Source organism: Haplochromis burtoni, unplaced genomic scaffold (genome assembly GCF_018398535.1).
Source record: "Haplochromis burtoni strain Fernald_Lab_line unplaced genomic scaffold, NCSU_Asbu1 Contig_56, whole genome shotgun sequence".
Lineage (NCBI taxonomy): Eukaryota > Metazoa > Chordata > Actinopteri > Cichliformes > Cichlidae > Haplochromis > Haplochromis burtoni.
Genome location: NW_024582417.1, coordinates 1,691,221 through 1,712,119, shown reverse-complemented (window position 1 = coordinate 1,712,119; position 20,899 = coordinate 1,691,221). Strand labels below are relative to the sequence as shown.

At 41.0% G+C, this 20,899-nt stretch overlaps 1 protein-coding gene across 1 annotated transcript in view; it reads left to right on the top strand.

The window, feature by feature from the left end:
• ltbp3 (latent transforming growth factor beta binding protein 3) overlaps window positions 1–20,402 on the top strand; it is a 47,627-nt gene extending 27,225 nt beyond the window's left edge. Inside the window, exons 6-29 of the mRNA XM_042220862.1 lie at window positions 228–423; window positions 564–716; window positions 2,549–2,647; window positions 2,747–2,760; window positions 2,846–2,912; window positions 3,092–3,169; window positions 4,066–4,194; window positions 5,791–5,922; window positions 6,004–6,132; window positions 6,296–6,415; window positions 7,733–7,855; window positions 8,001–8,123; window positions 8,306–8,425; window positions 8,652–8,780; window positions 9,015–9,185; window positions 9,301–9,381; window positions 9,616–9,744; window positions 9,859–9,996; window positions 10,085–10,225; window positions 15,051–15,179; window positions 18,609–18,767; window positions 18,850–18,939; window positions 19,069–19,197; window positions 19,381–20,402. Coding sequence (XP_042076796.1) covers window positions 228–423; window positions 564–716; window positions 2,549–2,647; window positions 2,747–2,760; window positions 2,846–2,912; window positions 3,092–3,169; window positions 4,066–4,194; window positions 5,791–5,922; window positions 6,004–6,132; window positions 6,296–6,415; window positions 7,733–7,855; window positions 8,001–8,123; window positions 8,306–8,425; window positions 8,652–8,780; window positions 9,015–9,185; window positions 9,301–9,381; window positions 9,616–9,744; window positions 9,859–9,996; window positions 10,085–10,225; window positions 15,051–15,179; window positions 18,609–18,767; window positions 18,850–18,939; window positions 19,069–19,197; window positions 19,381–19,532 — 2,931 coding nt within the window. The 3' untranslated portion in view covers window positions 19,533–20,402. The remainder of the gene's footprint in view (window positions 1–227; window positions 424–563; window positions 717–2,548; window positions 2,648–2,746; window positions 2,761–2,845; window positions 2,913–3,091; window positions 3,170–4,065; window positions 4,195–5,790; window positions 5,923–6,003; window positions 6,133–6,295; window positions 6,416–7,732; window positions 7,856–8,000; window positions 8,124–8,305; window positions 8,426–8,651; window positions 8,781–9,014; window positions 9,186–9,300; window positions 9,382–9,615; window positions 9,745–9,858; window positions 9,997–10,084; window positions 10,226–15,050; window positions 15,180–18,608; window positions 18,768–18,849; window positions 18,940–19,068; window positions 19,198–19,380) is intronic.
• The last annotated feature ends 497 nt before the right edge of the window (window positions 20,403–20,899 follow it).

Genomic DNA, 20,899 nt, shown 5'->3' with positions numbered 1-20,899 from the left:
CTGACTGCAGTTCTTGCTGTTCTTTTGGGGTCAATTACTTTTTCACACAGATCCAAGTAGGTAACATAATTTAAAAACTACATTTTGGGTTTACTCAGGTTGTCCTTGTTTAATATTAAAATTTGCTCAATGAGGTGAAACATTTACGTAAATGTGCAAAAACAAATTTAAAATTCAGGAAGGGGCCAAATACTTTTTTACAGAATCCAGGAGTAGCTTATAACAAGGAAAAGAACAGTTTAAAGCCAAGTTTAGGAGTTGTTTCTGCCATTTTAATTTTAATCTTATCTTTTCTTGACTCTGAAGATATCAACGAGTGCTCCATGCAGGGCGTCTGTCAGAACGGAGACTGTTTGAACACACTGGGCAGCTTCAAGTGTTCATGCAAATCTGGTTTTGTCTTGGAGAGAAATCGATGTGTTGGTGAATATAAACCCTCTCTGGCTTTCTTCTCTTCTCTGCTTTGTATTGCACAGCCACAAAGCACAAGACATGAAACAATCGTTCCAAACGTGTAATGTACTGTCGGGATAGATTGCCACAACACTTTTCTCCTGTGTTAGAGTATCCCCCTCTGGGTCAGTGCTTCCGGATAGCATCCAACGACAGGAGCTGCAATTACCCGCTGCCGACCCCCCACACCCAGGTGGTATGCTGCTGCACAGTGGGCAAAGCCTGGGGCCGAAACTGTGAAAGATGTCCTGAGGAGGGCACAGGTGAGTCAGTTTACGGGTTTTACTTCCTGCCACGTCGAGCGTCGTGTTCGTTTTTGTCACGGGGACATCAGTCCACTCGCTGCACACCAGCATAGTCTAGAAACAAAGTTACTTATTTATGATCAACAGAGAATTCCTCTTTAAATAAATAATCATTATTTTCATTTAGCTAGATATATTGTAGAGATTTTTCCAGGTCATTATGCAGCTCAGCTCTTCATTCTTGATGACATGAATGTTTGAAATAGAAATAATAATAACAAAAGAAAGCGTTCGAGCTTTCCATTTTGTTGCCCATGCTTGAAGATACAGTTTGCTGCTGTGTTTGATAATTAGTTAAAATAGTTGCACAAAATAAATCGCTACAGCTTCTCAGATGTAAACAGTTTCTGCTCTCCTCAGTCTGATGGGATGAATAGAATAAGAAAAAAAAGCAGGATATTTTGAACTGTTTGGCCATTAAGTGAACTAAGTAGAATATACTTAATTTTCTTTTCATAATTTAATTTAAATGGGAACGCCTTGGTATTCCCCCGGATAAGCTGGAGGAGGTGGCTGGGGAGAGGGAGGTCTGGGCCTCTTTGCTTAGGCTGCTGCCCCCGCGACCCGGCCCCGGACAAAGCGGATGAAGATGGATGGATGGATGAAGATAAACATTCATACATTGCTCCAAACAAATTAAAGTCAAACTATGAAAACATACAAGAGCTCAGTGGGGAAATACACTCATGCTGGATATCTATACTGATATGGACCGGGCGATGTGTTAGGAATGAAAGGATGACACAGCATTTGATGATGAAATAAAAATGATTGATTTGCAAAAGGCTGAATTTAAAGATCCCTGAAAAAAGGTGAAAAATTATGCAGTAGGCTGATCCAGAAGGCTCTGCTGAGATTTCACTGCAGCAGCTCAGAATGGTAGTTTGTATGGCCCCCATGTGCTGACATGCCTGACAACATCTGGGCACGCTCCTAATGGGAGGACAGACGGTGTCCCGGTGGAATCTCTGCTAGATCTGGATCAGGTCATCACTGAGTTCTTGGACAGTACAAAGTGTTGGTGCCAGATAAACTGAAATAGAGTTGTTTTATTGGATTTAGGTGAGGCGAGTGTTGGGGCCTTGTGATTAGTATCTAATGATTCATCCTCCAGGAACTGCCTGCGTACTCCGCATGAGGAGTATTGGGTCTGAAAATGGGTCCAAGGATGTCATCCTGATGCCTAATGGCAGTCAGGCCTGTAGATTTGTGTGTGTCCCTCTGTGTCAATAGGACTTCACCATGTCAGGCAGGGAGCACAAGGCCCAATAAAGCACATCAGGCCTTAAGGCCACCCTCATGAAGTCTGTTTCTGATTGTTTGGTCAGAGACATTCACACCAGTGACCTGCTGGAGGTCATTTTGTGACCATAGCAGTACTCATCCTGTCCCTCCTTCCACTAAGCACTTGATACCGGTCCTGCTGATGGGGAAAATGTCAGCTTTTTTGGGGTTGTCTCATTGTTGCCCTTTGAGTGCACCTGGTATTAATTTCATTACCATCATTCACCCCCTCTGTTTCTCAACTGACCAGATCAATTATTTTTAAGCAGTGTAGTTTCTTTTTCTCTTAAAGTTACAAAATCTGCATTTTGGGATTTCCATATGCTTTTTAAACAATTTCTCTTTGCGGGGTTGGAGTCCAAAATGCAGTTTTTTGGTTGTACTTAAACATATCAACGGAGTGATTCTCCAAACTTACTATTAGTTGGCTGAACCTATTTTACAGGGTGTGAGAATTAAAGCAACATTTAAGTCCTCTCCTCTTTTTTCCTCCTGACGGCATTCAGTGGCCTTCAAAAAACTCTGCCCTGCTGGGAAAGGCTACTTTTTGCAAAACATAAGAGAGACGGTGCAAATCACCGTCCCCAGCGACCATGAAAACCAAGGTAAGTGCACAAAGAATCTCTTTGCAATTTTTAGAAAAATCTTTATATGAATCATGTGAATTGAGAGCTTAAATTTCCCTTTATTGCCGTTTCTTTCAGAGCACACCAAGAGGGTAAGATATAGTTTCTACATTTTAATACGGCAATAAAAAGCAATCGCTGTTGCCGTTTAAAAATCAGATCGTCTCTTCCAATCAGATTCATGCAGAGACAACGACCACTGCGCACCAGGTCCCCACCAGCACCACCCGTCCTCGTGTGCCTGGTAAGCGCACCTCGAGGGTCGCCTGCATGAGTCATACATATGAAAATTCCTTCACTAAATGCACACTGCAGGGAACATCTGTAGACATTGTAGACTGAATGCTGTGAAGAATGATCAAACATCAGGACTTGAACATGTCATACATCCTCCTGAAGTCTGCCCACTTCATTTCTCCACAGTTATTAAACCCACCCCGCCGACAATCATCCGAATGACCCCCGGCAATGACCCCTTCGAAACACAAACAAAAGTCTTCCGTGAGTCTCAAACACAAGCCGTCAAACCAGCTTAAAAAAATCTCTTTCTATTAATCTCTTAAAGGGTTCTGAATATAAATGCTGGCTCATGTTTCATGCACCACAAAGGTAGAAAAAGCCAGCTCTCCACATTCCCCAGTAAGAGAAGATCCCCTGATGGGCGCTTGTTTCTCACAAATGACATGTTGACTTTCTCCGTGTGGTGAACAGCATTTGTCATGTGATGCACTCCATATTTTTAAAAATATTTTTTTATTGTGCGTTGTTTTAGCACTCCACTTTAAAGGCTAAAACAATCCAACAAAAAAGGGGGGGGGGAATAAGTCAAGTAAGCCAATCTGATCTGACGCATGCTTTGCTTTAGTGATTACCTGATGCTTTGGGGCACCGTGCATGTCACATGCATTCAACCATGAAGCATGAACCAGCCTCAAGGCCGTGTTTACAGTCTCTCGGTTCTATGGAGGTGAAGTGTGCTGGTATTTAATAAGAGCAGGTTAGCAGGTAAGAGTCACACTCCATTTCCATGAAATGAAAAAGAAAAAAAATGTGCCGAATGATAGCAGGAATCCAAAGCACTCACAGGGCTCAGTTTTTGTGCTTCTGCTGCTTTCATCTGGTCTGTCTTCTATGCAGATGTGTGACTTTTTTTTGAGTCTTCCTTGAGTGTAATTTCTCTTTCATGGCAGCTTCAGTCGGTCGTTTTCTATTCAGCTTTGTCACTGGCTTTAATTTGGAAAAAGTCTGACGCATTTCAGTGTCTGCTAGAATGCAAACAAAGCCAGTGACAGAAAAATGTAGGCACGGCATGGACATTTTCAGCTTTCTGCATCTATGTATCCATATATATGCATGTGTATATATATATGATGTCGTTCTTTGTTTCCTCCTTGAAGCACCGACAGATGAATGCAGGCTGAGCAGAAACATTTGTGGTCATGGAGAATGTGAGAACAGCCTGACCGGGCACATCTGTCACTGCCATCCTGGCTACCATTTCAACCCGCAGAGGAACATCTGTGAGGGTAAGAGACAATGGTAGAGACAGGAGGAGCCAGCAGAGAGTAGTTTCTCACATATGAGTGTGTGATTTTTTTTTTTCAAGCAATATTTCTCATATAGGAATGGAAAGGCACAGCTTTTAGAGAATAAAAATTATTATGTTAAATATTATGTAAAAAAAACAACAACGGCAACAAAAATCTCTTTTTGAGAAACATTACAGTGGTTGCAAGAGCTCAGCACATTGCAACTTACAAAATACCTGCAAATAGATTAAACACAAAATACACTGAGCATCTTCATCACTATGACAACATACGACTAAATACAGAAATACTCTCCAAACCAGAAATCAAAGGTTTCCAGGTGACACAAAGATGTGTTAAAGTCTGCTTGTCATTAATGTTTTGTGACTTTTGACATTATTAAAGTCATCAGCAGTGTTAGAATTTCAGCTAAAATGGAACCAACTTCAATTTCAAATGTGTTTAAAGGCATAAAACACTGAATGGCAAAATGACACATCCCAAACCACAGTAAGAACTTATAAGTCTCACGTGCGTCTCCTTGGCGCTCTCAGCCCATTCTTCTTTAGCAAATCTCTAGATTTGATCCTCCAGATTTGATGGTCTCCTTTAGTTCACCCCACAGATTCTCAATGGGATTCAAGTCAGGGCTAACAGCCTGGGGTCACATATGTTGTTTTTTTGTTGGACCACCAAAGCGAAGACACAGCTCGAGGTTTCTTATTTCGTGATTCTTTCCACCTCAACAAGATTCCCAGTTCCAGACACACTAAAGCATCCCCACATCATAATACTCCCACCACTGTGTTACACTGTACGGACGGTGCTTCCAGTATGGATAATCTTTCTCCAGGTTGTCCTTAGCATACTGTCTGGCTTGAAGGTGTCTCTTCTGCAGAAGTGGAGTTTTTCTTGCTCTGATGCCTCATAGTCCGTTCCTCCCCACAGTTCTGGTTTCTGATTTGGCTGAGTCACTCACGTGTCTTTGAAGTTGGGTCTTTGAAACTCTCACTAGTTTTCTTTAGAGGCTTTGAAATCTTTCACTTCCTACCTCTGTCACGCTTGTTCGGTACTGTGTGTCTCTCTTTGAATTTACAGATGATGCTTCTCAACCCAGTTCTTGACATTTGATAACTTTACATATACATCTCCTGCTTTGTGAGCATCAACAATTCTTTTTCTTTCAGTCTGATTTCTTTGGTTTTTGGCACAATGTTTTCTCCAGTTAACATCCATTTTAACTTTCTTTATTAAAAAGATAAAGCTTATCATTGCAATAAAAGGTTCAGCTATATTATTTACCCTGGTAATTTATATTTTCTGAAATAATTATATTATTGTGTGCAGATAGAAATAATTTATGCTTTCTTAAGGAAACGGGTATGTTTATAATTTCTATGATGAAAAACTCATATTTTTAGCCACTATGCTTTTAATTTCCTGAGTAAAAGCCACTTGATCTCGCCAAACGACTGACTTTCATTCGTGGTGAAAAACTCCAGCCATCTGTCCCTTAAGCTTTATGAGCCTTTGCTGTCTGTCTGTATTAAATACTGCTTTCACTTGACTCATTCTCTCACTCCTGTTGTCTAGATGATAACGAATGTGAGTCAGAGCCGTGCGGCCATGGCAGAGGCTATTGCGTCAACACAGAGGGAGCATACAAATGCATCTGTCGCCCAGGCTACAAACACATGGTGCAGCATGGTAGACTTAAGTGTGTAGGTAAGTTACGCTGAGCCTTTCCAATATTAAAATGATTTTTTTCTATATCCCTGCACTGACTCTGACCTCTCTGTGTTGCAGATGTGGATGAGTGCTTTAACCAGGACATCTGTGGTATCGGGGGTCATTGTGTGAACCTACCAGGCTCTTATAAATGTGAATGTCACAGCGGCTTTAGGAGCAAGTCACACCGTAGTCCAGCCTGTGAAGGTACAAAAACACAGGTCATTGTGACACTGTGCATACTAGAGCACAGGCCTCCCACTGACACAGCACCTACTATGTGTGTTGCTACAATATGCATGCGTCCGTGCTCTACTTGTTAATATGTGCACAGCTAGACGGTGTGTAAGCTTCTCCACATCTTTTTCAGACATAAATGAGTGTTTGAATCCCGACACTTGTCCCAGTGAACAATGTGAGAACACGCCAGGCTCCTACGAGTGTGTCCCCTGCTTGCCTGGTCATGAAGCCCGTGCTGGCATCTGCTATGGTAAGTGCAGCTCTGCCATACAGCAAAACTGATCACTAGTGGCCTTTTATCATTACACTAAAACTTTAAGAAAACCAAAACCTGCTGAGATTGAGACACAAAAAAAAGCGTGACATTGATTTGCCGCCTTGTAATTTATGGAATAAATCAAGGTTAAGGTTTGGAGTGTGCACACTAAGGACCTAAATGCAGGATGCAAGAGAAGAGTTTAAAAACAAAAAGCAAGACATTTATTTGGCTTTATTTTCCTCCCTGTGTCTGCGTCGGTGCTCCTACAGTCCAAGCACATGCACTTAGATTAAATGATAAATCGAAATTGGCTGTAACTGTGAATTTAAGCATGAATGTCTCTCTCTCTGGTGACCTGTCTTATGACAGCTGAGTTATGCTCAAGAACAAAATAATTGGATCGAAACAGTATGAGCAAAAGTGGACTGAGGCAGTAAATACACAACACACAGAAGGCAATTAGGGGAAGTGACAGCACCTGGGAAACTAATCAAAGACACAGGAAGTAGAACTAAGAACAAGGCACAAGAGACTCACAAAATAAGACAAGAAGTCATACAACAGGATTCGGCAGTGAGGCAGACAGGATTAGGACCCAAATGCAGGGCTCTGGAAACCAGGAATGAACTCAAAAGCACAGCTTTATTGCTGGAAGTCCACAGGAAAACAAATCCAAAAACAGCTACTGGGCAGGAACTTGATTCTTAAAGTAAAACACAGGAGATACAGGGCAAAGGAACACACTACCACGAGGGAATACACAACAAAGAATAAATACACACGAGATAATGAGGGGTGAGGAAACAGGTGGGACTAATCACCGAGGACGAGCTGAGGGAAGTAGAACTAAACACAAAACACAGGAGACAAGAGATTGTCAAAATAAAACAGGAAATAAATAACACTGAGACACAGACTCAAACATCCAAACTTGACATGGAAACAGGGCTGACTTCCCAAAGGAGAGCTAAAAGCCAAAACACAGAGATGAGGCTAGGAGAGAATGGACAGGAAAGGTAACTAGCAGCGTAGGAAACAAAGCTCTGAAGCACTAGGAAATGATATCATAGTCAAAGGACTAAATATAGAACTTGAACATAAATCACATGTCAAATCCCCCAAAATAAATGGCAAATACTTCCAGTAGCAGGAATTTGTAGTAGAGTGACAGGAACGGTTATCAAGTCTTGTCAAACCCAAACATCAAGATAATACGCAGGTAAACTCAGCAAGAATCCAAAGAAGCAGCAGCGATCTGTGGCTACTGCATCACACTAAGTTGTTTGTATCTCTCCCACGTTTCACCAGATATTAATGAGTGTCAGAAGCCTGGCATCTGCCCTAACGGTCACTGTGAGAACCTGGCTGGTACCTACCGCTGCCTGTGCAACGAGGGCTTCCTCCCATCTGTAGACAGCAAAGCTTGCACTGGTAAGTAATGCTTTTGTCACCTGGAGCAAGCCTGTCTTAAAACTGAGCAACCTCATCCCCACAAGCGCATTTTAATGAGGAGTTGTCAATAAAAGAAGGTGTGTTTGCACCAGCTGGGTTCACTGAAATGATTTCTCCCACGCAGACATCGATGAGTGTGCGGACATTCGGCTGTGCGCTAACGGCCACTGCATCAATACTGACGGCTCCTTCAAATGCCAATGCTACCCAGGATACCAGCGCACACAAGAGGGCAGCCACTGTGAAGGCATGAAACCATACACTCAGATAGCGCTGACAGTGAAATGCAATCTTTTAACCACCTGCTTTTATTAAGAGCACATAAAAAAAAGTTCAGTGAAGCCTTGACCAGTTCGAGGAAAGAACAGAGCTCCAGCTTCCCATCACATGCTTCACATTCTGGCGCTGTTTTTGTTTCCTTCCCGTCAGATATCAACGAGTGTAAAAATCCATCAAGCTGTCATGGGGGCCGCTGTATCAACAAGATGGGTACATACCACTGCGAGTGCCAGCAGGGGTACAAACTGGTCGGAGGCAGGGAATGCCAAGGTCAGTCGGTCACGTCATGTTTTAACCAGAAAACAGGATTGTGTGTAATAAATGATAATGTTGTGAATTGGATTGAACACCACGTTTGGCCTTTTATTTAAAATTTTGAAAGGTCGTCATTTTTGTGAATCATTTAATGCACAAACAGCACACTTTTTCCTTACTCACAACTCAGGTGTTGTATGAATTCCCATATTTAGAGCAGCCCGTCTGATTTCTCTTTCAGACATTGATGAATGCGCCTTGGACAGAAGTCTCTGCCAGCCCCACGGCTTTTGTGGGAACAAACCGGGCTCGTACGAGTGTGTCTGCAATCACGGTTACATCCTCTCAGAGGATAGACACTACTGTGAGCGTAAGTCTGCTCTGATTTCCTCAGAAGACATAAATCATCATATTCTGTATATGTATGAGCTGTTAAGGTCAAAAAGAAAGGGCATCTGGGCTTTGCATTATAGTAGGGTCTAACTTGAGGTGATTTGTGGTGATTCGGTGCTTTATAAATAAAATTGAACCGAGTTAAACCCAAGGCCGTTTGTAGCCCAGTGAAGTCGCTGGAAATCCACACTAAACCCTCCTCATGCTGCAGCTGTTAGAGTGGTGATGGATGAGAAGAAAGAGTGCTACCTGAACCTTGATGACACCGTTTTCTGCGATAGCGTCCTGGCCACCAATGTCACCAAGCAGGAGTGCTGCTGCTCCATCGGAGTGGGATGGGGAGATCACTGTGAGATCTATCCCTGTCCTGTCTCCCATTCAGGTAAATGTGAACCTTACCATGTACACAAAAAGCAAGTCAACTTATAGTTGTGTTCAGTAAACACGTGGAAATTACATCATGTACTGTGAATTCAACTTTTACTTCTCCAACCCAGCCGAGTTCCACGACCTTTGTCCAAATGGGCAGGGTCTCTACTATGAAGAGAGTCTCCAGTACAACCTCCCGGCCTACCAGGGTAGGTATTGTGTAAAGTCAGAGCCAAGATCACATACTGCACACCAGAATTACACAGTGCTTAATCCATTCTGTGATGTTAAAACAATCTGAGCTCCACTTTAATCAGCTGCAGAGCCTTTGTTTCATCCATGTCCAAAGAAGCTGACAGTTTCTAATGTTTGTCAGTTAATCCCTCTGAGAATCAGCTGTGAATCTGCCGCTCAGGAAGCAATCTTTCTCTCCTTGTCCACAGATATTGACGAGTGTTCCTTGTTTGCTGAAGAAATCTGTAAGAAGGGTCGCTGTGAGAACACGCTTCCAGGCTACGAGTGCTACTGTCAACAGGGCTTCTACTACGATAGCAACCTCCTTGAGTGCATTGGTAAATCCCTCCCATAAAAATATGTATTAAAGGTTCATTTTGAAAAATCAAAACAGAGATTTTTAGGTTCTTTCTAAAAGATGTTTGATGGATTCTTTTCTTGTTCTTCCCCAGATGTGAACGAATGTCACGATGAGTCTATGTGTACTAATGGCCGGTGCATCAACACTGAAGGGTCCTTCTACTGCAACTGCAATCAACCCTGGGTCCCAGACTCCAACAGGAAAAAGTGCGTAATGGTAACAGTAGCAGGTTAGTATCTTCGCCCAGCTTAAACTGCATTTATCAGGATACTATAGGAATAATCCTGAACACTGTTTGTTTTGGGTTTTTTGCGCAGATGTGAATGAGTGTGAGAACCCAGAAAACTGTAAAAATGGCCGCTGCGTGGACACCCCGGGCTCCTATTACTGCATCTGCTCTCCACCCTGGACCCTGGCCACTGACCGCAACAGCTGTGTGACTCCTGAGGAGCAGGCTGGTGAGTGCAGACTCCCTGCAGTGGGAGAGACCAGTGATCAGTGATCAGTGTTATATGTTACGTAAGTGTTTTATGTAAGACAAAATATTTCTGTGCCTGGTTAAAATGAATAACGTCTGTGAGCCATTTTAAGCTGGTTACTGCAGCTGCACTGCATCATGCACATATCAAACCCCACTCTCTCCTCACATCATATATCAATAATACACTCTGAAAGCCTTTGGGGGGGTTATATTTACGCTTCACTCCCCAAGTTTTGTATATTATATTTGTAGTGGGTGATGGTCTTGGAGCCTAGGTGCAAAACTAATATATTCTGCTGCTGTAATAAATGTGTCATTTCAAACACACAATACTGTGCAAAAGTCTTGACTCACCCCTCCTTTCTTTATGCTTTGTTTGCAAGGAGTCAGACCTTTCTCGTAGTGACCTTGAGCAGTAGTTTTCCATACTTTTAGGAAGTCTTTCAAAGTTTTTCTTGGCTAATCAGCTGCTTTTTCACTTATTTTCAATCCAGTCCTTGCACCTGTCCATTTTCAGAGAAGTGTTTCTTTTATTTGTTAAGCCATTTAACACTGATCAAGCATAAAAAGGCACCCAACTCAAGGGATCTACCACTGTTGTGTTTACAGAACCAATTTTAAATTGGTTTAAATATTTATTTACTTTATTACCAGGAACCTTTATTTTTGCACCAGCCAGATGATCCTTAAAGAGCTATTGGCCAAAGATTTGATGTATTTTGGCATGGTGTGCAGTGTGTCCTTAAAATATCTGAAGAAACATGACAAGTTTTTCTGTCTCGTCTATAGCAGATGAACGTTATCTGAACCTCACGGCCTTAATAAATATGATGGGAAAAATCCAGCAAAGACTTGGCACAGTGATGCATATGGCTCATCTGAGTGAAGCCTTATCAGAATCAGTCTCAGTTCTATCAAGAAGCCAGACTGATTGAATAATAAATCCAAATTTGAAAATTATGATTCAAATCATCATCACTGTGTTCGCTGGAGGTAAGGAGGGAGGTATCACAGAAGAAATGACAAGAAAGCTCTTCTAAGAGGGTTCAGGCTATGCTGAAGAATAAAGGTCGTCCAACTCTACAGTTATGTTAACACACGCTTCAATAATTAGCTACAACCATTTCCCATTTTTCTAGAAAAATATATAATGTTATGAGACTCAAGACTTTTGCACAATACTGTAAGTTGTCTGACTGTGTTTTGTTTTTTTACATGTAGCAATGGTGATATAATGAGAGCGATGTTTTATCAAGTCAACAGAGCTAAAGCATATAAAGATTGAAACCTTGTGCTTGTGCTGTCCACGTAAATCAGTTGTGAATTTCACAACAACCTGTGAAGTTGTGCTTGTGATGGAAAAATGTTATATTTAGACTGTAGACTCAGTCTCAGTCCAGTGCTGTAACAGACAGAGTTGTTAAAAATAGCCTCCTTTTCCTCTACAAGTATTAGGTTTGGCTTTAATAATGCTTACATGTTCTCTAATCTAGATAACTCCAGTCAGCGGTTGTCTTTGTGATGTCCAGTGTGATTGCTGCTTGGATCTGTGGCTCATCAGTGTCAAACATTGAACAAATATTACATTTGTTAAGGAGAAATCTGCATGTTGATGAGATTTTTGAAGTAGTCGCTTTGTTTTCTATACTGGAAAAAAGAAGGTTTTGAGTTCCTGGTGTTACACAACGCTGGAAAAGAATGACTTATCATGTAGCTGTTTCATAAATCTTGAAGTTAATGTTGTGGATGGAAAAAAATAACTGGGCTTTCATCTGGTCATCACTCAGTGCTGAGCTGCATCAGCTACCAGATAGGCCTAACTGTCCCATGGAGTGTAATTTTGCTAATATCATGGCGGAAAAATCTGTGTTATACAGGAAAATTGCTTTTTTTCCCATTATGACCAAAGGCTGAGGACTTGCAGTTAGAATTACAATTGCAAAGCAAATGAAGTAAAAAAGTCTTATTGAAATTCAGCAGTGAAGAATGACTTTAGGGGGGCAGTACGATGAACATACTGCTAGAATTCCTGTGTAAATGTGGTCAGTCTTTTAAAGTGGGCTCTCAACACCATGTGTATCCTTGTTTTGTCTGTTATACTACAGTATATTTATGCACACAACCAAACTGTGGGTTTGGAGTGTGTCTCATGTTGCAGCAATGACGCACCATTGCAGATGTGCAGATGAAGTTCACAGAGGCACTTTGCTGCTGAATAAGGTACAGTTGGGACATAGATGGTTGCCTCAAATTTCAGATCGGTTCTGTCCCACAGAATGGAGGATTACACCTTACAGGTGACATGGGAAGCAATAGCTCATAGTGGAGGAGTTCAGGTAACACAGGATCATATTAAGAATCTTGGCACTGACCTGTGGTTCGGGACATCGGCTCCAATAAAGCTGACCAGCTTTCATGTTAGCAACAAAACTAAAATGCTACATGCACATGAATTGTCAATTTAAGTCCCACCAGTGGTCATAAACCTCAAGCAGGATACAAGCAGTCAAAATCCCTAAAATTAAAAGAACTCTACCAAGACCAATCCATTGCATCATGTCATCAAAACAAGGCTCTAGCAGCTCCTGGAAAGTCCACCTCAGTTTTTTGTGGCTGACATGCTAGAGTTGCAAAAATAGAGAAAGCTTCTTAGATAACAGGACTCGGACTCATGAGAGTACGAAGTATAAATGGTTTGGGTCTGCCTGTTACCACTACAACCACGACATAAATAAATTACTCAGGAACAGGTGGATGGATACTGATGAGTCTAAAATAAACTTACTTCTACATATGCTCTTGTCATAAAATGTTAATTTTGGAAAGCACAAGGCCTGTGTAAAATAGTTTGTAACTGTATGCTTTTCACAAAATCCTTGGTACTTCTGTACTGAAAATAGAAATCAAGAGTATGAAACTGAAAACTGTGAAAATCCACTGTGGTTAGGTCTCTATTTTAAGAATGACATCTAAGTATTTGGTAACACCCTATTATGTAGGTTCTAGTCTACAGTAGTCCCACCATATTTTGTTAAATTCAAGCTTCAAGGAAAAGAACAGAGATTTAAAGTAATAATAAACAGAACTCCAATCCAGGTAAATGGCCTACAGTGGGGAAAATAATTATTATAAGTTTCCTTACTTAGAAAGAAATGAACAGTCTCTAATTTTTATGGTACACACAGATTGCAATCAGTCAATCAATTACAGATACTTCTGATCTCAACTCATTATGTGTATAAAACACACGTGTCAAAGGACATCAGGGACATTTTTGACCTGCACAAAGCTGGAACGGACGACAAGACCATCAGTAAGAAGTTTGGTGTGAAGCTGCCTGATCTTAGTGTTATTATTCAGAAATGGAAGAAATCTAAAATGACCATCAGTCAGCCTCGATCTGGAGCTCCGTAAAAGATCTTGCTTCATACGGTGAGGATGATGAGGAGAAAGGTGGTGAATCAGCCCAAAACTACACGGGAGGAGCTGGTTATTTATCTGAAGGCAGTTGGGAACACAGTTACCAAAAACACCACCAGTGTGCTTTAATGGACTGAAATCTAGCAGCGCCCAAAAGGTCCCTCTGCTCAAGAAGCCACATAAACAAGCTGTTTGCCAGTGAACAGCTTAAATGATTCAGAGAAGCCTGGGGAGAGTGCTGTGGTCAGATAGTGATAGAAAAGAAGTGCTGATTATGACCCAGATAGAAGCATTCCCACACTCAAGCATGGAGTTGGAAACATTATGCCTTGGGCTGTTTTTCTGTTAAGGATCCAGGACGATTTTACTACGTTGAGAGGCCGTATAAATTAAAATCTTGGACAAGAACCTCCTTCCCTCAGCCAGAAGACTGAAGATGGGTCACGGATGGGTCTTCCAGCACAACAGCGACCCAAAGCATACCACCAAAACAGCAAAGGATTGGCTAAAGAAGAAGCATATGGAGTGGCCTAGCTAGTCTCCAGATGTCAATCTTATAGAAACTCATTGCTGGGAGTTGAAGCTTTGAAGTTAAGTGACAGCCAAGAAACCTGAAGGATTCAGAAAGTTTCTGTAAAGTGAAGCAGGCCAAAATCCCCCCTGAGATGTGTGCAGACCTGGTGACCAACTACAAGAAACTTGACAACAGTGCTACTCATTCAAGAACTAAGTCATGTTTTGCTTGAGGAACAAATACCTATTTCACTCAATGATCCGTTTATAACTTTTATGTAATGTGTGTGTTTTTTCTGGCTTTTTGGTTGATATTCCTTCTCTCTCTATTGAAATTAAACTACCATCAAAATTAGACACTGTTCATTTATTAAGTGAGCAAACTTACAAATACAGCAGGTGATCAAAGAACTAGTTCAGCCACTGTGCATAACAGTACATTCTTACTTTTAAAGTGTCTTTAAATTTATTGGCAGACTGAAATGTAGCTGGAACCGAACATCCTATTTTAAACTTTCTGATACATCAGAGGAGTTCTAGGTGTTGTACTGTGCATGGCTAAATTTTATCACAAAAAACCTCATGTTTAGTATTTATGATAAAAATGTAAACAGGTAGCAAATATGACATACAGGGTAACTAAGACATAAACCTTACCCTTACAAAAAGAGCTCACATCAGCCTTAACAAAAAGCAACATCTGCAGGAAATGTATTTTTCACATCTTCTAGGAAATAAGTGGAAAAAATACTAGTTGCCAGACTGAATTATTCTGAATATCGTAATGTGTTTTTTTTTTCTTTTGGAATTAATAGCCGGCCCCAAGCAGATGTTCCTACTGTAACCAGTGTCTGTGGTGCCCTTTGCAGATGTGAATGAGTGCCAGGACCCCTCGTACTGTAAGAACGGGAGGTGTGAGAACACGCCCGGCTCCTTTCACTGCTTTTGTGACCCTCCCCTCACCTTCAGTGCAGCGCTGAAACAGTGCGTCTATGACGGTGGGTACAAAGCAGCGTCAGCTCACCTGAACCTGACCACTCAAAATGAGCTTTGGCTTACCTCGTCATCTGCCGCTTATGTAATTCCCGACTGTAATTCCTCCAATTTGTGTCCCATCTGGCCTTTACTGGCTCTATCTGGCATTTTACCCAATTTATAGAGAAAAAGTTTCCTGTTCTTTGTGTAGTTATGAAAAATATGGTGAATATACTTATTTAGGCACACAAACAATGCCAGAGTGTGTGACAGTAACCATACAATTTGCGCAACTCCGTCTGCATTTTTAAATGAAAAAAAAAAACAACAACAAAGAAACATGTGCATCCTTTTTGTTTTGGGTTTTTTAAATTGTGGATGAAAATTGCATTTATTAGATTACAGAATTAGTCAGCATCTGAAAGCTTCTCATTTGCTGGAGAAAGGCCTGCACGATACACGATTCACAGCATTAGTTTTCAATGCCAATGGAGTCATTTAATATTTGCAATTAACACCGCTGCACTTTTTAAGTGTGACAAACATTAAAAGTAAACATTATAATACTTTATTTCCAAGAATGTAGAGGCTGAGAACAAACAGATCCAAAAGCAAACGATCTGTAACTATTCGGTTTTTGCCTAATGAAGCTAAACTTCAGCCGTTTGTCTTTTTTGTCTGGCAAACAACAAGAGTGTTGTTTCCTATTAAACACAGTGCATGAAAGGCTGACAACCCACTCTCAATAATTCTGCAGAACTATAATATATTTTAGCCTTCTCATCTCATCGTATTAGCGTCTTACGCTTGTACATCCATCATTTGTCACTACAAACAGAGACACTGCAGGAATTGTTATTTGTCAGCCTGTCAGTATCCTGCACATATGAATAACTTAGTAAAAGCAACAATTGTTGGTTTTTTTATGGTTTTGGTAACTCAATGCTTATCACGTATCCCTAGATACAAGACGTTATGAATAATTGAACAGGATAACTGAATCTGTTTGAAGTATATAGCGTGATCAGGTCTCCATCCTCCAAATGTAGTTTGAGACGTACACTACAGTCATACAAAAAGACTCTTTGCAGTCCAATGAAAAACTAAGTACACCCTTCCACATGTATTAAGAGGGTAAGTAGCAGCCAGGTGCTTCTAAATAAATCCACTTGATTAACTGATCATCAGCAAATGTGAGCACCTCTATTAAAGCAGAGGTTTTGGATGTTTGCTGGCCAGAAGGATTCAGGTCTTTGTTAACATAATGCCACAATCTTCCCAGGAGTGGACATCTTAGCAAATTCATCACAATGTCAGACAGCCCAGAGAAAATACAAGAAGTCAAGAGCTTCAACTCAGACAACATGCTCAGTTACCATGGTAACGTTAAAGTCAATGACAAGCACAATCAGAGAAAGAATAAACAAGCATTTCTTGTTCTCTTTAAAAAGATTTAGATTTAGTTTAGATTTGCAAACTTGCATTTTAACAAACCACAAGACGACAGGAACTGTGACCAGAATGCACAGCACCACGTTTGATTAAAATGAAACACAGCATATGCACAAACACTTCAAATCAAGCATCAAGCAAGGTGGTGGATGGGGTGATGATTTGGGCTTGTTTTGTGGACACAGGGCCTGCACCTTCACTCATTGAGTTGGCCGTGAAATCATTGCAGAGTTTTTTAGAGTCAAATGTGAGGCAATCTCTAAATCTTGGCTGAATCTGGGTCATGTAGGGGAAAATGATAAAAACTACACAAGCAATTTTTTTTTATAAAGAGAAAAGAATCAAGGAGTTGCAGTGGCCCAGTCCAGACCTCAACCTGATTTAAATGCTGTAGCGGTACGTTAAGAGAGTTGTGCATAAACAAATGCTTACACATTTCAGTTAATTAAAGCAATGTCATAAAGAAGAGTGGGCCGAAAGTTGTTTTACAAGTTTGAATCATGGGGTGTATTTAGTTTTTCACAGGACTCCATGCAGTCTTATTTTCATTTGACTGTGTATGGGCAATTGTATTTGGCCACACCTCTTACTTCTCTTAAGAGAGAAGCAGTCTGCCTTTACAAACAAAACAATGGGTTTCCCTAAATATCGCCCTGAATTTAAGCATTGTACTACAAGGATGCCACTGTGATGACACAAAAAGTCCCTTTTACATGATCCCATGATCAACAGTAGCGGTATTATTATGAAGTGAAAGAGTTTAGGAACCAAAAGCAACTCAACCACAAAGTGGCAGACCATGTAAAGTCAAAGCGGTGTGGCCGAGTGCTGAGGCACATTGTGTGTAAATGTCACCAACACCCTGCTGACTGAATAACTGCAGAGTTCCTAACTTCCTCCGCCTTAACAACAGCACAAAAACTGTGTGCTGGGAGCTTCATGGCCCAGGTTTTCATGGCTGAGCAGCTCCTGTAGGTTTAGGCTACGTTCACACTGCAGGCGAAAGCGCATCAAATCCGACTTTTTTGACCCTATGCGACCCATATCCGATCATGGTATGACAGTGTGAACGGCACAAATCCGATATTTTCAAATCCGATCTGGGTCACTTTCGTATGTGGTACTGAATCCGATAGATATCTGATGTTTTAGAAAGCGACTGCTGTTTGAACGGTCATGTTGCATTAAATCCGTCAGACGCCAATTATCAGCGCCGGAGAAGCGCCCGATAAGACATCGCGAACGCTTCCTGGCCATCCCATGTAGATGTCAGTGAAACTGTTGGGAAGACAACGTTGGAGAAACGTGAACATTTCATTTGTACTATATAATCTGCAGATTCTGACAGAAATCTGCAACTATCCTTTGAAGCACCGCTCCTCTCTAAAACAGCAATAAGGATGATTATTAGGCCATATGTAAATAACAAAATAACTTTATAACTTAGAGCAAAATTGGGAAACGTAAAGTCCGAAACAAGTCTTTATATTAAGGGCCGTCAGTCAAACAATACTGTTTGGTTCGAGTCTAAACGGAGCGCGTTGTGTGTGACGTCTTCTTTTGCGCATGTGGCCGCTTTGAGGGTTCACACTAGAGCGCGTTTGCTGTCACATTTTATTTGTAGTGTGAACAAGCAGACATAAAAATCGGAATCGAGCATTAAGACCTGCAGTGTGAACGTAGCCTAAGTGTGTGGGTGGCCTGATACTTTTGTCCATATGGTGTAGATGGATATACATGTCTGAATGGGCGCCTGATGCTTGTTACTCCCAGATATTACAAGCTTGTAAAAAAATAGTATTTGTGTGCTTACTTTGTAGTACAAATAAAAATGTACATTTACTGTTTTTAGGTGTAATTTGCAATGTGAACCAATCTGACTTTTTTCAAATATTGTATATTAAGATTAGTATTCTTTACCTTCTCTTATTAAATACACTTGAACACTGAGATCAGTTAAAATTTCATGACCTGTTTTTTATCCTTTTTTCCATCTCTAGATCGGACTGCAGCTCACAAGGATGTGTGCTTCACGCGAATTGAGGAGGGCTGGATCTGCAGCGAGCCCCAGAACCGGGTGGTGACGTATTCAGAGTGCTGCTGTCACTTCGGTCGTGGCTGGGGGCCCGAGTGTAACAGCTGCCCTCCCAGAAACTCAGGTGAGCTACTGAAAATGTACCAGACCTCTTTAGGACTTAATCCATTTATTGAATTAACAAGAATTTTATCTGTTTTACCCAGCAATGTTCAGCCATCTGTGTGGGATGCATCTTGAGACGGAGTCAGACGGGGAACAGGATTTGCAGGCAGCTTTTCCCAACTACAACCCGGGTAACACTCAATGACAGTTTTTGTTAAAAATCAGTGATAGCTGAAACATTCCTGCCCTCAGACAAGGCTTATTTATTTACCTCTTTCTGCCCCTATTTTCTCTTTTCCCCTGGTTCGTTTTGTGAAAAGGTGACAGTTCAGAAGAAGATTCCGACGAATGCAGCTGCGGACATGGCCGCTGTGTCCGTTCCTACCTGGGCACTATGTGTGAATGTAACCCAGGCTTTAGGCTAGACTACTCGCGTGCTCGCTGTATAGGTCTGTCCTACATATACACTACAAAAATGCAAATACACATATTCTTTTAGAGTCCTAGATTCTCTTATTAGTGTATGTACAGCAGCCAATGTGCAGATTATAACTTTGTTCTGTCGAGTAATGTTTGGATTTCTGTTTTATGGCTCATTGTCACTAATGAATACTTGTTTTTCTTTGTTCCAGACATTGACGAGTGTGCAGAACCAGATGTCCGTGTTAGTCCATGCAAGAACGCTCGCTGTGTGAACACTTCTGGCTCGTACAAGTGCTTGTGCAAGCAAGGCTTTGTGCACACGCGTAGGCCAAACGTGTGCATCCGTCGCAGAACTCGGTAACCTTTGTGCGTTGCTCTGCGTGCCGCTACGTCTCTCCCCATCTACGCGGCGTGCACAAACAAACCAGCACGTGCAGCTCTTACACTCCTCTCTCATGGTACATACATGGGACTGTGTGAACGCAGTAAACATACAAACATGTTGTCATCGGGAGCCACGTCATAACAATATAAAATGTACAAAACATATCATTGTCAGCCCCTTTTTCATTGGCCAGTCCACATTTTAAAAGATCTGCAACACAGACAAGGAATATGTTTGTTTATTTGTGCGCTAAAAGTATTTTGTAATTATTTTTTTATTTTGAACTGTTTTTGTAGTTTAAATTGTGCATTTTGTGACCTCCCAGTTGCTTTTATCTTCTTTTGAATTTTTGATTCAAACAATGAGGAAATGAGTTTCAGACATTTCTATGGTATTATAATTGTCTTTAACCTATTCAGTAGTTGTATATTGTAGGAGTGCCTTGTGGTATTCCCATTTACATTCCCAGTTGCATCCACATTCTTTCATGTTTTAGTCATCTGGATTTTATTTCCTTGCCACACGTTGTTGACATTGTTTTTTTTGTACAGTTTGTTTCGTGGATTGGTCCCTGTCCTCCCCTTCTTTATTTGTTTATGTAAAATATGAGAAACCTGAGGTTTTTGTATAATTTGACATGTGCACCTAAGTGGACTTAAGCTTGATAAAAACATTTCACGCACTTAGCAATAAATATAGTGGAAATATTCGCGAAATATAGCTTATTCTGAAAAAGAAATCAAGCAAGTTTAACACCTATTGCCATTAAACACTGCATTAAAGTATTTAGAAAGCCAAAGATGCTGTTGTGATGAGAAGAATTTGATTAAAAAAATGACAACCTTTCATGCATTTGTTTTTCTTCTGTTTGAGGGAAATATGTTTTTTTCCACACATATGAAGATATGTGTGGAAAATAGCAATGCTTTAAGTTCAGACAGACACATTCAGGCAGGGAGGCACAAAGTTCTCCCACAGTCATGTTCAGAAATATGCCGGATCGGACTGTGGATGATTCAGTGTTGCCTTTCAAGCACGCCTAGAAAGCAAATAAACCCAGTGCATGGCAGAGTCTCCCAAGATCTTCCATTAGATTTATGTTCATGTGCTTTTTTTTCCTCCACACACAGTACTGATTTCACATTTTAAAGGTACAGTCAGATCATTTTTGAGTTTATTTAAAAAGAAAATTAGAATGTTGTACTCATAAATGCACCTTAATTAGTGTGTAATTACATCTGCTTATTCTCATGAGCTTAGAAATAATTCATAAAAAAAAACATAGGAGTGGGCTTGTGGAAGCCATCATGCTGCCCCACCAACTTGAATACAGTTCAATCTAA